The sequence below is a fragment of the Lucilia sericata genome, unplaced genomic scaffold (assembly GCF_015586225.1).
Source record: "Lucilia sericata isolate MDLA Ls3-8-SP2 unplaced genomic scaffold, ASM1558622v1 Contig000123F_arrow, whole genome shotgun sequence".
Taxonomy (NCBI): Eukaryota; Metazoa; Arthropoda; class Insecta; order Diptera; family Calliphoridae; genus Lucilia; species Lucilia sericata.
This window is the reverse complement of record NW_023994155.1, coordinates 443,721-457,388: the sequence shown is the minus strand read 5'-3', so window position 1 is coordinate 457,388 and position 13,668 is coordinate 443,721. Positions and strand designations below refer to the sequence as shown.

The window sequence follows — 13,668 nt, the reverse complement described above, 5'->3', positions numbered from 1 at the left end:
GTTTTGAACAAGTTGAGCAGTAGAATACTTTAGAAAGGCAATAGACTTTAAACGTGTCTTCTGAAAAGATACATTTACGATGGTAAAAACGTTCTTACTAGAGTGTCTTCCTGTGAGACTTCATAAAGCTATTTTACTATAGTAAAAGTTTCTTCCTAAAGACTCATTTTACTAGAGTAAAAAGTGTCTTCCTAAAGACACATTTTACTAGAGTAAAAATGTCTTCCTAATGTTACATTTTACTATAGTAACAGTATCTTCCTTAAATTACATTTAACTATAGTAAAAAGTGTCTTCCTTAAGACACATATTACTATAGTAAAAGTGTCTTCCTAAAGACTCATTTTACTAAAGTAAAAGTGTCTTCCTAAAGACAAATTTACTATAGTGAAAGTGTCTTCCTAAAGACACATTTTACTATAGTAAAAGTGTCTTCCTAAAGACACATTTTACAAAAGTAAAAGTTTCTTCCTAAAGACACATTTTACTATAGTAATAGTGTCTTCCTAAAGACACATTTTACTATAGAAAAAATGTCTTCCTAAAGACACATTTTACTACAGTAAAAACATTTTATATAGTAAAAGTGTCTTCCTAAAGTTACATTTTACTATAGTAAAAGTGTCTTCCTAAAGTTACATTTTACTATGGTAAAAGCGTATTCTTAAAGACACATTTCTCTATACTAAAAGCATCTTACTAAATACACATTTTACTATAGTAAAAGTGTCTTCCAAAAGATACATTTTACTATAGTAAAAGTATCTTCTTAAATTTTACATTTTACTATAGTAAAAGTGTCTTCCTAAAGATACATTTTACTATATCAAAAGTATCTTCCTAAACTTACATTTTTCTATAGTAAAAGTGTCTTTCTAATGACACATTTTATTATAGTAAAGTGTCTTCCTAAAGTTAGATTCTACTACAGTAAAAGTGTCTTCCTAAAGTTACACTCTACTACTATAAAACTATCTTCCTAAAGTTACATTTTGCTATAGTAAAAGTGTCTTCTTAAAGTCAGATTTTACTATGGTAATAAGAGTCTTCCTTAAGACACATTTTACTATAATAATAAGTGTCTTCCTAAAGTTACATTTTACTACAGTATAAGTGTCTTCCTAAAGTTACATTCTACTACTGTAAAACTGTCTTCCTAAAGTTACATTTTGCTATAGTAAAAGCGTCTTCTTAAAGACACATTTTACTATAGTAATAAGAGTCTTCCTTAAGACACATTTTAATATAGTAAAAGTGTCTTCCTAAAGTTACATTTTACTACAATAAAAGTGTCTTACTAAAGTTACATTTTAATATAGAAAAAGCGTCTTCCTTAACGCACATTTACAATTACTTACTTACTGTTAATTTAATTAATTTTACGAATAAATTATTAATTATTTTAATCAAAACAATCAGGAAGTAATTGGAAAATTTAAAAGTAAATAAATAATTAACACGCAGCTTTAAGAAAAGCAAAGTGAAAGAGCTATTCGATATAGTATTTATTAGGTGAAAATTCCTAGAGGGAAGGGAAGTGATACTAGTACCTTGACAAGTTCTTTGAGCCAACAAATTTTCAAAAAATTCGTTAACAATTTAAAAGTTGCAAAATTTTTTAATTTTTTTACATTGTAAAATGAATTTATGTAATCTCACAATTAACAAAACAACTTGTTTGTAAATAATATTAACAATATTTGCTTGAATTAAACATAAAGTTTATGATTACAAATAAAATTAAATTATATATTTTTTTACAACAAAACTAAGTTAACATTTATAACAAGTTGCCGGCCGCAGCACATGCTAAAACATGTTTGAACAATTTCAAAATCTAAAAATCTTCCAATAACCCAGCAAAAGTTGTGATGAATATGATTGAAACGAAAGAAATATTAGGCAAGTAATTAAAGTGTACTAGTGCTGTGACTGGTGAAAAGGTTACAAACATTTCACCATTGTAAAATAAACTTAACAAGAGCTTAAAAAATCATTGCGATTCAGGATTCTCTCTGGAAAGCAACCTTTAAGAAGTTTTGCTGCATTCGCCTTCTAGTCAGACAACCAACCGACTACTATTTGTTTCGACAGCAGAATGTGTGAACGTAGTGTTAGTGTAACAACATCTTTTTCGCTTCTTTGGAAGTTAATTTTCTTTGCTGGGTTGTCATCTTAACCGTGATACTTGTGGCAGATTAAGTGTTAAATAATTTTTTCATTTGTCCATTTGACCGTCTTGTTGTCGTTTTTAAGCATCTGTTAATAAATTTAAAATTTAAAATGTGATTTAAAAATGATTTTAAAATGCGTTTTTTTGGCCAATTTTTTTCTTCTTCTACAAAACTAATATATTTTTTTTTTTTTTTTGGAAAAAAAATGTTTATGGCTTTAAGCTGTGGCTTTTAGTATGTGTTAATTGTTGAAAATCATGCGAATTTATATTAATAAATATACACAGAGAAAACAGATTCGTTGTGATAACCGAATTTGTTTCCAATCGAATTCAGTCGGTTCTAACAACTATCCCAAAATTCGATTGTAATTATTGTATAATTCGGTTAGTATTACTGAATATATGGTGTACACAAAAATTTTTAATTATTATTCGGTAATCTGGATTGAAATTATTGGTATTAGCAACTGAAATATTATTTATAGAAAAACAATTTGTGGATTATGTGTATTTGAAAATATATTTATTTTGTGTAAAGTATTTACAATAAAATATAAATATGTATAAACTTACAAAACGTATAAATATAAAATAACTTCTCCCCTTTTGCTTTGAGATTTTCATGGTAATAAACAGGGATTTTGCTCTTGATTCTGCTCAACATTTTCAAAGGAACACTATCTTTCCACGCCTTTCCGCTGCTGTAAAATTATTAAAAATTATAGAAAAATAACACAAAATAGATTATAAGATATAAAATACACCAAACATTACCTTTTTTATCCAAATTTCTGCATCAATTTATCCTCAAATGTAATTAGGTTTTTTTTATATTATAAATTCGTTTTATTTTATTTATTTTTGTATACGTCAACTATAATTACCAATTAATCGGTTGTGAACATCGAATTTGGTTCCTTTAACCGTAATTAAATTTTAAATAATTATTTCAATTGATAATTGGTTGCAGTGCTCAATATTTTTTACTTTATACTGTTTTTCGGTTGTAGCGACTAATATTTGATGTTCTTACGTTTTAATCCTAAATAAAAGTCGGCTGCATTTACTGAATTGCCAAATGAATTTAATAACCGATACAATTCAGTTCAAATTATTGATTTAGAAATTGTTAAAACCACAATTCCATTAGTATTATTGTTTTTTAATACTGAATATAGAAAATCAGTTAAGTATACAGTTTTTCAATAACAGCGATACAATTTTAATTAGTTTAACTAAATATTTATCATGGTAACCGATTTCCCATCGATCTGTTTTCTGTGTGTATAAATTGAACAAGGTTTGTTTTTTTAGTTTTTTTTTTCAGCAAAAACTTTTATTATGTCTAGTCTAGGCTTAAAGTATTTTTGTTATTGTAATTTTCTTGGAAAAACTTTAGGTTTTTTTATTTTATAACAAGCAACCGTAAAATATATAATTTTCGGTTAGTGTTGTTAGTTGTAGTTATTAATAATTTTAATAAATATTTATGTTTTCAAAACAGTTAGCCATAAATATTTGCTAAATAAGTAAATAAAAACTTTTGCTCTTGTAGTATCTGTAAGTCTAGCTTTTTTAGCCATACAAAAACAACAAGATTTTAACTTAGTTTTGCCTTTAAAATCTTGTATTTTCACGCTCTGGGAATTAGTATTTTTCTATAATTTTTTCTTTCTTATTTTCATATTATTTTTCTTGTTATTGTTACTCATCTAAGTATCTAATGTTTAAGTTATGGAAAATATTTCAAACTTATAAGATGATTAAATCGCTGTGTGCCATTTGCCAATAAGCAGGAAAAACAAATTTTATATTAATCTTGAAATAGATCAAAATATGTTTAAATGTCTCCGAGATATCAGTTACAACAAGTTATGTTTGCATTGATAAGAAAAAGTTGTAGGATTGTTTCTTCTCTTTGAAATTTTATTAAAAAGATCTTAAAGTTTAATAAACTTTGTTTAGTGGTTTTGTAGAGGTTTCGTGGAACCAGTTGGATGAAAGAAATTCCTGTTGCTATGTTTGAACTATTACACTTTTTTGTTTGATTTCCAACATTATTATAACTGAGAGAAACAATTTAGAAACGGTACTGCTAAGACGATCTAACTAAATATGGTCAACATGGGATCCTGGGGCATCAGATGTTCTCGAAATATTATCTGTTCTCAAACAGATGTTGCAAACATGTCATAACGGTCAAAAAGTAACAAGAAGATCAAACCCGACTTTACGATCAACTATAACGATATAAAACAAATCCTAAAAAACGTTATTTAAGTTGAATTTCATCATGTTTCCGCACTTCGTTTTGCGAACATTAATAGGTTTCCTTTAATTGGACCAGCACTCAGGATATGACTTCTACTTATAAAGTGGGGCCGAGGTAAATAGGTTGAGGAAGAATAGAGGGAGTAGTGTTTTGTGGATATTTCATTTAAATCTTCTTAAATCGAACCTTGTTTTACAGTCTACTAGCCTAATCGCCGATAAGTACCTTCGCCCTCTCATATACCCTTTCAAACATACTTCGGAGATCTATTAGGGTTGGATTTCATAGTAAGGGTTCTATTCAACAGTAAGGAGATCAGTTAGAGCGATGTATGTCGTACACTTGAAAGTTTAAACATACTTCGGAGCTCTATTAGGATTGTATTCCATAGTATGGGTTCTATTCCATAGTAAGCAGACCAGTTAGAGTGATGTATGTCGTACACTTGAAAGTTACCTTCGCCTCTTGAAAAAGTTATCAGTTAAAGCTCTGTATTGTCTTCCCCAAAACAACAAGAACATCTCATTCTTCTAAATATAGAAGGAAATCGACTTTATCAACATGATTCCATTCAGAGATTGTTAGTAAATCGTGTAAAACGATTCGTCTCTATAAAAACGATCCCATTCAAAGATTATTATTAAGTCATAATAAAGCGATTCTTTCTTTCTATGGCTCCTTACAGCAAACACTAAATAGCTTGAGCTACGATTAAACGAATAGGAATTGCAGATATTGCTCTCATCGGCAAAATATTAGATAGAGTTGGAACTTTGTCATATAAGATCGTTGATGACAATAAGAAATAGAGTAGGAGAAACAAAGAACGGAGCCTTGTGCTAAAGCTGAATTAATCTTGAACTCGTTTGATGAGAACCTCCTATAGGTCGAGATCTGAGAAAACTCGAAATAAATCGAGAGAAATTGTTAACGTTACCAATTGCAATCTATCAAATAGCATGAAACACTTCTCCAAAAGGAAGGCTAGTAAGTCTTCCGTTGAGCGAACTCTACGAAAGCCATATCGACGGTTGTTAAGTAAATAGTTATTGTTGCTATCTTTCACCGTGCTAAAAGAACTTCTAACTTTAAAGGCCAAGACCTAATCAAGCCTATTTCGGATATCCGGTTGTAAAATGAAGCCTATCGCAGAGAGAGAGAGAAAGTTCTGTATCTATCGAAAGAATGGGCTAGACTACAAGACGGGTGGGCCAAACTTTTCAACCACTGCCATCGTAATACTTTTTAATAGGTTTTAAACATGTGTGTTACCAAGGGTTGTCATGATGTAATATTACGCTTTCATGTGATGCCGCATATTCATAGGGTTTTTTTTGGTCAATATTCGCTTCTAACGAATCATTTACATTCGTAACTGGTTTCCTATTTCTCTGTCAATATAACTGGGGATACCGCGCCGTGCTAATAATGAAAGAACCCTGCCAATACAGAGCATTATTTTAGCGCCATAGATATTTGGCTTTGGTGTTAATTCGGCTGGTTGGACGGACTTCATATATGATTCTTTATGCTTTGGGTTATCTTTCATTTCGCGTCACAAGTACTGATTCAGTGCTAAAATGAACTTCTTTTATAGCGTTCTGGTTACATTTCGGACATGCAAAATCGTCTTTCTTCCAAGATATCTCAGCTTCAATTCCCCACTTTTGAATGAATTCTGCTTCTCGCAAACGTTTTGATATTGCTGTTTGTGAAGCTGCCATTGATTTGCAAGTTCTTCTTATCTTTTACAGGAATCTTCAATGATTCATGGCTTCCAATTCTTGCTCTCAACTTCAATTCATATGGCATCCAATTTCTCAAATTTGAGAAGCTCTCAATTATTTGCAATATTCAACGAGTCTTAAAACTTTCTTTTGTAGCGTTTAAGCAGTATTTTGGACATGTAAATTGTCTATCTTTCAAGATATCTGGGCTTCAATTTATATGGTCACCAATTTTCTTCTATTTGGATGAATTCTTGCAAAAGTTTCGAAATCTCAATGATTTGAAAGCTCTTCTTAGTTTGACAATATTCTTCAAGGAGAAATCACCTACAATTCTTTGTTTCCATGCCAAAATTCCCATTTCTGAACAACTTGAACCATCTTTCGCACGTTGAAATCCTTGGATTTCACACCCTAAGCTTTGGTGAGTAATCGGGGTCCTTTATGGAAAATTTTTTTTTTTCAAATTAAAGAAGTAAAGCCATAGGCTTGGTTGGCATCGACATTTTTGAAGGAAAAGAAACCCAGAATTTAAAATTCCCCTTCCTGGCCGACAATCTGCTATAGAAGACCCTTTTTTGCAAATACAAAATGCAGCCTACGCCGATGTTACGAGCAATTCCATGAGAAATAAAGAGACAATTTCTGAAAACATAATCCATGGACCTTATGACACTGTTAAAAGTGTCATAACACCCATGAACACTATGACTTAAACACCTTTAATCCAGGATTTTTAAACTAATTTCAAATACATATCCTTTAATAACTTGTTTATTTTCATATAAAGTCGCTCACAACAAACAATTAAATAATAAATTTCCTATATCAATTAAAACAAAGAACCGGACCCGGCCGGCTGTTAGCTCACTTTTCAAAACTGGGCAAGTTTGTAAGCATTAAGAAACATAAAAGATAAATTTCATCTACACCTAATGACGACAACATGATCATTTGTAAAAATACAAAAGAAGTAAAAAAAATAATAACAGCATAAAATATGAATATTAAATAGGCTTCTCTAAAGGACTGGCCCGGTAAAACGAGTAGTGTATTTAGAAAACGAGAAAAAATGCAAAAAAAAGGGGCTTAAGCTTAAATAAGTATGAACAATTAATACTTGAGTATTTAAATATCACTTGATTTTTAAGGGTATGAGAAAGAGACAGAGAGAGAGAGAGAGCGAACGCAACATTAATAAAGTCTAACTTGAGATGGATGAGTGAATTGCAAAGCCTAAAGTCTACCAAAGGGGAGGACAGTGCTGGTGAAGTAGATAAATGAGCCAAAAGCTAAACCAAAAACCACACACGCATTTGCTTGGGACTTCAAACTTAAAACTCATAAAGAGTTTACAAAGAATTTCAACAAATACTGACCGTCTTGGCTGTGGATAATAAACGCACAGCATGGATCATTAACGCCCCAGCTATAGGAAAACACAATGATACTTTTTTTTTTTTTTTTTGCCTCTTCTACTTCAACAGCCCGCAACTAACTCTGTGCATTTTGTACAATTTAGTAGATGATCATAAAATGTTAAGTGGCGTCATAATTTAAAATGCATCAGTGTTAAAAATCTCAAAAAGTTTTTTTTCTCCAAACTCTTTTGTATGCTGTGCTGTATAGCCCGGTTGGATCAGTTTATATACATATGTGGAAGTATTAAAGGATATGGCATTGTCATCAAGCCTAAGGGGCATTTCCTCACAAGCTCACCAACTCATCAATAATCATCATAAAGATCACAGACGGAAAACCGCAGAAAAATACAAAAAGAAACCATTCTGTTATGAGAGCTCGTGATGGTTTGAGCGGATATTTAATAATCTTGGAATATTATTTACCACCATCTTTTCTGCAGGGTTATTTAAACTTAAATAAACCATGAACGGCAATAAACAGCAATTAAATGGACGGGAATAACATTGGAAGAGATTACTCTGGTTTTGGTTTAATTTTCTAAAATTCAGTACTTAAATGAAACCAAATTTAGAGATGAAATCGTAACTTGTAAGTCTCTCAAATTTAGATGATCAGTTGCTTAGTATTTTTGATCATGATCACTAGCAGATCGAATTTTCTTAAAAAGATTTTGGTATACTAGAAGTCAAAAATCTGACTTTACATTAAAAACAATATGCCAATCAATTTTAATGAAGAGTTTATATAAGTGATCTCTTGATTGTCATCTCATGAAGGTCGAATCTTGTTTGAAACATTTTTAAAAGAAAGGTACAGGCTGACATATAAATGAGATAATTCTAGATGATTTCTATGATAACCTATTCAAAATCAACTCAAAATCAAATGTTTTGATCATATTTTATATAACTTGATCAGTTACTCTTGATCGTCATTTCTTGCAGATGAGACTTTGTTAAAAATTGGTTGTTGTTCTTAAAGAGAGAGAGAGAGAAAGAGATAGACATCGAGAATTGCTTTAATAACAATATGCTGATCTGTTATGATGTGTCGAATCAAATGCTGAGATCACTTGATCGTCACCTAGATCTGGAATTGCTTTAACACTAAGAACAATAAGCCGATCTTTTAAGAATTCAAATTTGAATGTTGAGATCAAATTTTAATGATGTGTTTATAAATCTGATCACAGCGAACATGATCTCGCTTGCAGATCGATCTTTGTTCTAAATCTTGAATTGCTTCAACAGCAGTATGCCAATCCATTTCGACGGTTCAAAATCCAACGTTTTGATTACTGTTTGAACAATATGCCGATCAGTTTTAATAATCCTAAATCAAATTCTGATATCAAATTTTAATAATGTCTTTTGCAATTTGATCACAGCGGTCGCTTGCAGATCGATCTTTGCTTCAACAACATTATGCCAATCAATTTCGACGATCTATTGATCATCAAGATGTATTGACCATAATATAATATGCCGATCAGTTTTAATGCTTCGAAACAATCAAATCTTGTTGTGTTATGGTGCTTGATCGTCGTCGCTTGATCTTTGTTCTAAATCTATATCAACAGCTTTATGTTAAACATTTTTAACGATTTGAAATCAAATCTGTTGATCGTTGACTTCTGAAAATGTGATTTGGATTTAAAACTAAAAGTGTAATTCCTTCAAAAGTACTAAGCCAATCAATTCTAATGATTCCTGATCAGTTACTTGATCTTCAACATTTTCAGCTCAAATTTGCTAAAATTCTAGTCTGATTTTATAATGTTTTATGACGGTTTAAGAAGGGAGAGAGAGGGAGAAAAAAACTCAATGAAATTAAAGCAATAAAATGTTGAATGAAGCAGTAAAACTTAAGCCGAGATATACATAAAACCAAAAGAAACAATTAAGTTAAAGTGATTATAATGATACCAACCGGCCCAACCATTCAGCTATAAATACGCAGTTCCAACACAGCAGTTTACACACTGCTACAAGTTGAAAATTAAATAGGGAAAGAAGAAATGGATATAAATGATATTAAAGCCCAGAAACATTAAGTAGATTTTGAGAGATCAAGAGCAACGAGATGTTAAAGAAAATAAACAGTTTTAACCCGACTCATAACCGATTTAAAAAATGTGTTTAGTTTTCAAATTTGAATACGATTCATAACCGGTTCGTAATATCTAAAATCATGAAAATATTTTTTCATGATAACCGTTTCAAAAACTTTGCTAAATTTGCATTATTAACATGTTTCTAGTTTAATTTTAAGAAAAAATGCAAAACATGGATATTTTACTTCTAGAATAAAAACCCGATTCTTAAACCGGTTCATAGCCGTTTCAAAAATATTCACTAAATTAACGAATTAAAAATTTTGGAAAACTCATTTAAGCTAAATGTGAAATTCTTAAATTTGTTTCATTTAAAACCAAAACCCGGTTCTTATAACCGGTTCATAATCGTTGCAAAAGAATCACTAAATTAAAAAAATTTATAAATTTTAGAAATTTTATTGAAGAAAAATAGAAAATTGTGAAATTTGACTTTAAAAAATTTCTTTTAAAATAAAAACCGGTTTTTATCCGCTTCATAACCGCTGCCAAAAAATCACATAATAGCGAATTTAAAAATTTTGGCACATAAGTAAGGAAAAAATAAAAAAATCTGTTTTTTTAAACAAAAAACACGGGTTTTAACCGGTTCATAAACATTTCAAATTTACAATTTTCTTTTAAACCAAAAAGAAATCTCTTAATTGATTTTTAAAAATCATAGTAAAGGAAAATGTTAAATTGTGTAATTTTTCTGTAAAAATAAAAAACCCGGTTCATAACCGATTCAATAAAAAATATATTTTATTTTGGAATTTTTTTTTAAGAAAAATAAATACAAATATCTTAAAATTTTCTTTTTAAACGAAAAATTTGCAAATTTCTGCAAATTTCTTTTGAATATTAAAAACCGGTTTTTTAACCGGTTGATAATAGATAAAAAAATCACCAATTTAAGGAATTTTTAAATTTAAAAACTTTATAAAAGAAAAAATTTTACATTCTTACAGATTTTTCTTACAACAAAAACCGGTTCCTAAGACGGTTCTTTAACCAGTTCATAATCGATTAAAAAGAAATTCATTAAATTAAGGAATTTTTATATTTAAAATCTTTATGAAAATATAAATGGAAAATTCTTAAAGTTTTTTCTTACAACAAAAACCGGTTCCTAAGACGATTCTTAAAGCGGTTCATAATTGTTTAAAAAAAAATCACTAAATTAAGGAATTTTTAAATTTAAAAACTTTTTAAAAGAAAAATGCTAAATTGTTAAAGTTTTGTCTTTTAACAAAAAACCGGTTACTAAGACGGCTCATTAACCGGTTCTTAATAGTTAATAATAATTCATTAATTTAAGGAATTTTTAAATTTAAAAACTTTATAAAAGGAAATATGCAAAATTTTTAAAGTTTTTTCTTGCAACAAAAACGCGGTTACCAAGACGGTTCTTTAACCGGTTCATAATCGTTTCAAAAATATTCACAAAATTAAGGAATTTTTAAATTTAAAAACTTTATAAATGGAAAAATAAAAAAATTCTTAAAGTTTTTTATTATAACAAAAAACCGGTTACTAAGACGGTTCTTTAACCGGTTCATAATCGTTTCAAAAATATTCACTTAAGTAAGGAATTTTTTAATTTAAAAACATTTTAAAAGAAAAAATGCAAAATTCTTAAAGTTTTTTTCTTGTAACAAAACCGGTTCCTAAACCGGTTCATAACCGTTACAGAAAATTTGCTTAATTATGAAATTTTACCAATTTTTAAACATAATTTTAAATTAAATATACAATTTTTTGAAATTTTATTAAAAAACAAAAACCGGTTCATAACCGGTTATGAAAAATTTACTAAAAATAAAAATTTTTACATATTTTACAAAGTATTTATAATAAAAGTATGCTGTTTAGAAAATGCAGAAAAATTTTACAACAACCGATTAATAACCGGTTCTCAAATTGCTTAATTCTTAAATTGTGGTTAAAAGAACTTTAAATAAAGAAATTTTAACAGATTTTTTCACAATATTTTTTAGGAATTTAAAATTTTTTTTGACAACAACAATTTGAGAAAATCAAAATTTTAAACATAAAAATTCCTTTAATATTTAACAACTCCCAATAGGTATTTTAAAATATTTTACTTGTTTTTTTATTGTTTTTGTTATTATTATTATTTGTACTAACAAGTTCACTACTTGTTAAACACACACACACACTCGGTTGGGATGCGTGACAAAATGCCATTTTTAAAGGAAAAATTATTAGAAGAAAACCGAGTGAGTAAATTGAGTATAAACCGTTTCGACCAGCCAAACTATGGCAAAAAAGACTTCAACAGGTAAAAAGAACCGAATTAAAAAAAACACAATATTTTCGAAGTCTTGAGTGGTTTTTTGTGTTGTAAGTTTTGAAATTGCATACAAAAATGCATTTCCTGGTAAGAAAAAGGATTTGTTTTTGCAACAGGAACGAGCGAACGTATGAATGAATGAACTGACACAGAGTACGTGACGTGTCAGGACAAATATGGCCGGAAGTGCACAATTGTGCAACTCAGCAATTAGTACTAGAAAACATGAGAGGTGTTATTGAAAAAAACTTTCGAAATACACACAGACTTGTTGTGCAAAAAAAACGCTTAAATTTAAAAAGTAAAAACCCAACAAGAACAACAACCACTTGATAACAATTTTGGCATATTTCCATCAAACTGAAACTAAAAACAACAAAACAAGAAAAAGCTTTTGGGAAACGGAACATTAAAAAACAAGGTGCATTTTTCTAAGACAACAAAAACTCCTAAATGCATTTCAATAATTTTTGTAATTTCTCATACACACATGTGTTGCCATAAAAAAAAATTATAAAAAAATTTTTAGAAATTGGTTGTCAGTAAAAGGTGTTGTTTTTTACCACTCTACCCCTAAAAAAGTAGAATTTCCTTAGAGAAAAAAAACAAAGCATACAAAATGTGCATTTTAAATGCAGGTGCAGTTTTTTTCTTGAAAATTTTGTCAGTGGGGTGGCAAATCGTTATAATTTGCATTTGAATGAATTGAAATGTTTGCGATTAAGTTTGTTTTTTTAAGGAAAATTGTCCAAAAACAACCTTTTTTCAGAATTTTAAACCAAAGACTACATAAAACTCAACAATATTTCCTTTAATAATTGTAAATGATTGATTATTCTTTAAATATTAATTATCTTTTTCCTCATAATTATTTTCTCTTTTCTTTAAAAAAATCTTATAAAATTAATCACCATCAAATCTCTTTATATTAATGTCTTAATTTTTATATTTTCGCATCCTATGTGTGCGGTTTTCATCCATATTAAATAATTTGCTTAAATTACTTTACCTGCAGGAACATATCACCATCTAATAGACCATGTTCGAAAGCTCCCAGCTCTCGTGTCCGATAGCCATCATGTGCGTGTATATGAGGTAAGACACTATTACCATTTTCTTCTTTATCCTTATGCATAACAACTGTAATAAGAACAGAGAAAAAATACAAAAAAATTAACAATTACCACAAGTTATAACAAATTTCTTATAATAATTAATCAAATGTTTGATTTAGTATTTTAGGGGGGAATCAATGAATAATTGATAGCAAAGATGAAATTAATTTGTTAATTAATTAATCTTTAATTGTATAAACGAAAATTTGAAAAATCACAGATGCATTCCAGCGATATTCTTCCACAGCAAATTTAGTTTCAGTTCTAGTTCATCTAGTTATCTAGTTTCAAGTAATTCTAGTTCAGTTCTAAGTTCAGTTCTAGTTCAGTTTCTAGTTCAGTTCTAGTTCAGTTCTAGTTCAGTTCTAGTTCAGTTCATAGTTCAGTTCTAGTATCAGTTATAGTTCAGTTCTAGTTCAGTTCTAGTTCAGTTTCTAGTTCAGTTCTAGTTCAGTTCTAGTTCAGTTCTAGTTCAGTTCTAGTTCAGTTTTCCTAGTTCAGTTCTAGTTCAGTTCTATTCAGTTCTAGTTTCAGTTCTAGTTCA

The 13,668-nt window shown here is 29.2% G+C and overlaps 1 protein-coding gene and 1 long non-coding RNA gene across 4 annotated transcripts in view; one reads left to right on the top strand and one right to left on the bottom strand.

Moving 5' to 3' along the window:
- Positions 1-13,668, bottom strand: part of LOC119600822 — a 93,243-nt gene that overhangs the window by 14,142 nt on the left and 65,433 nt on the right. For all 3 annotated transcript variants that reach the window (XM_037951385.1, XM_037951386.1, XM_037951387.1), the window contains exon 3: positions 13,019-13,149. In XM_037951385.1, coding sequence (XP_037807313.1) covers positions 13,019-13,149 — 131 coding nt within the window. The remainder of the gene's footprint in view (positions 1-13,018; positions 13,150-13,668) is intronic.
- Positions 1-13,668, top strand: part of LOC119600827 — an 87,975-nt gene that overhangs the window by 56,386 nt on the left and 17,921 nt on the right. The window contains exon 3 of the long non-coding RNA XR_005231164.1: positions 13,025-13,104. This is a non-coding gene — a long non-coding RNA (uncharacterized LOC119600827). The remainder of the gene's footprint in view (positions 1-13,024; positions 13,105-13,668) is intronic.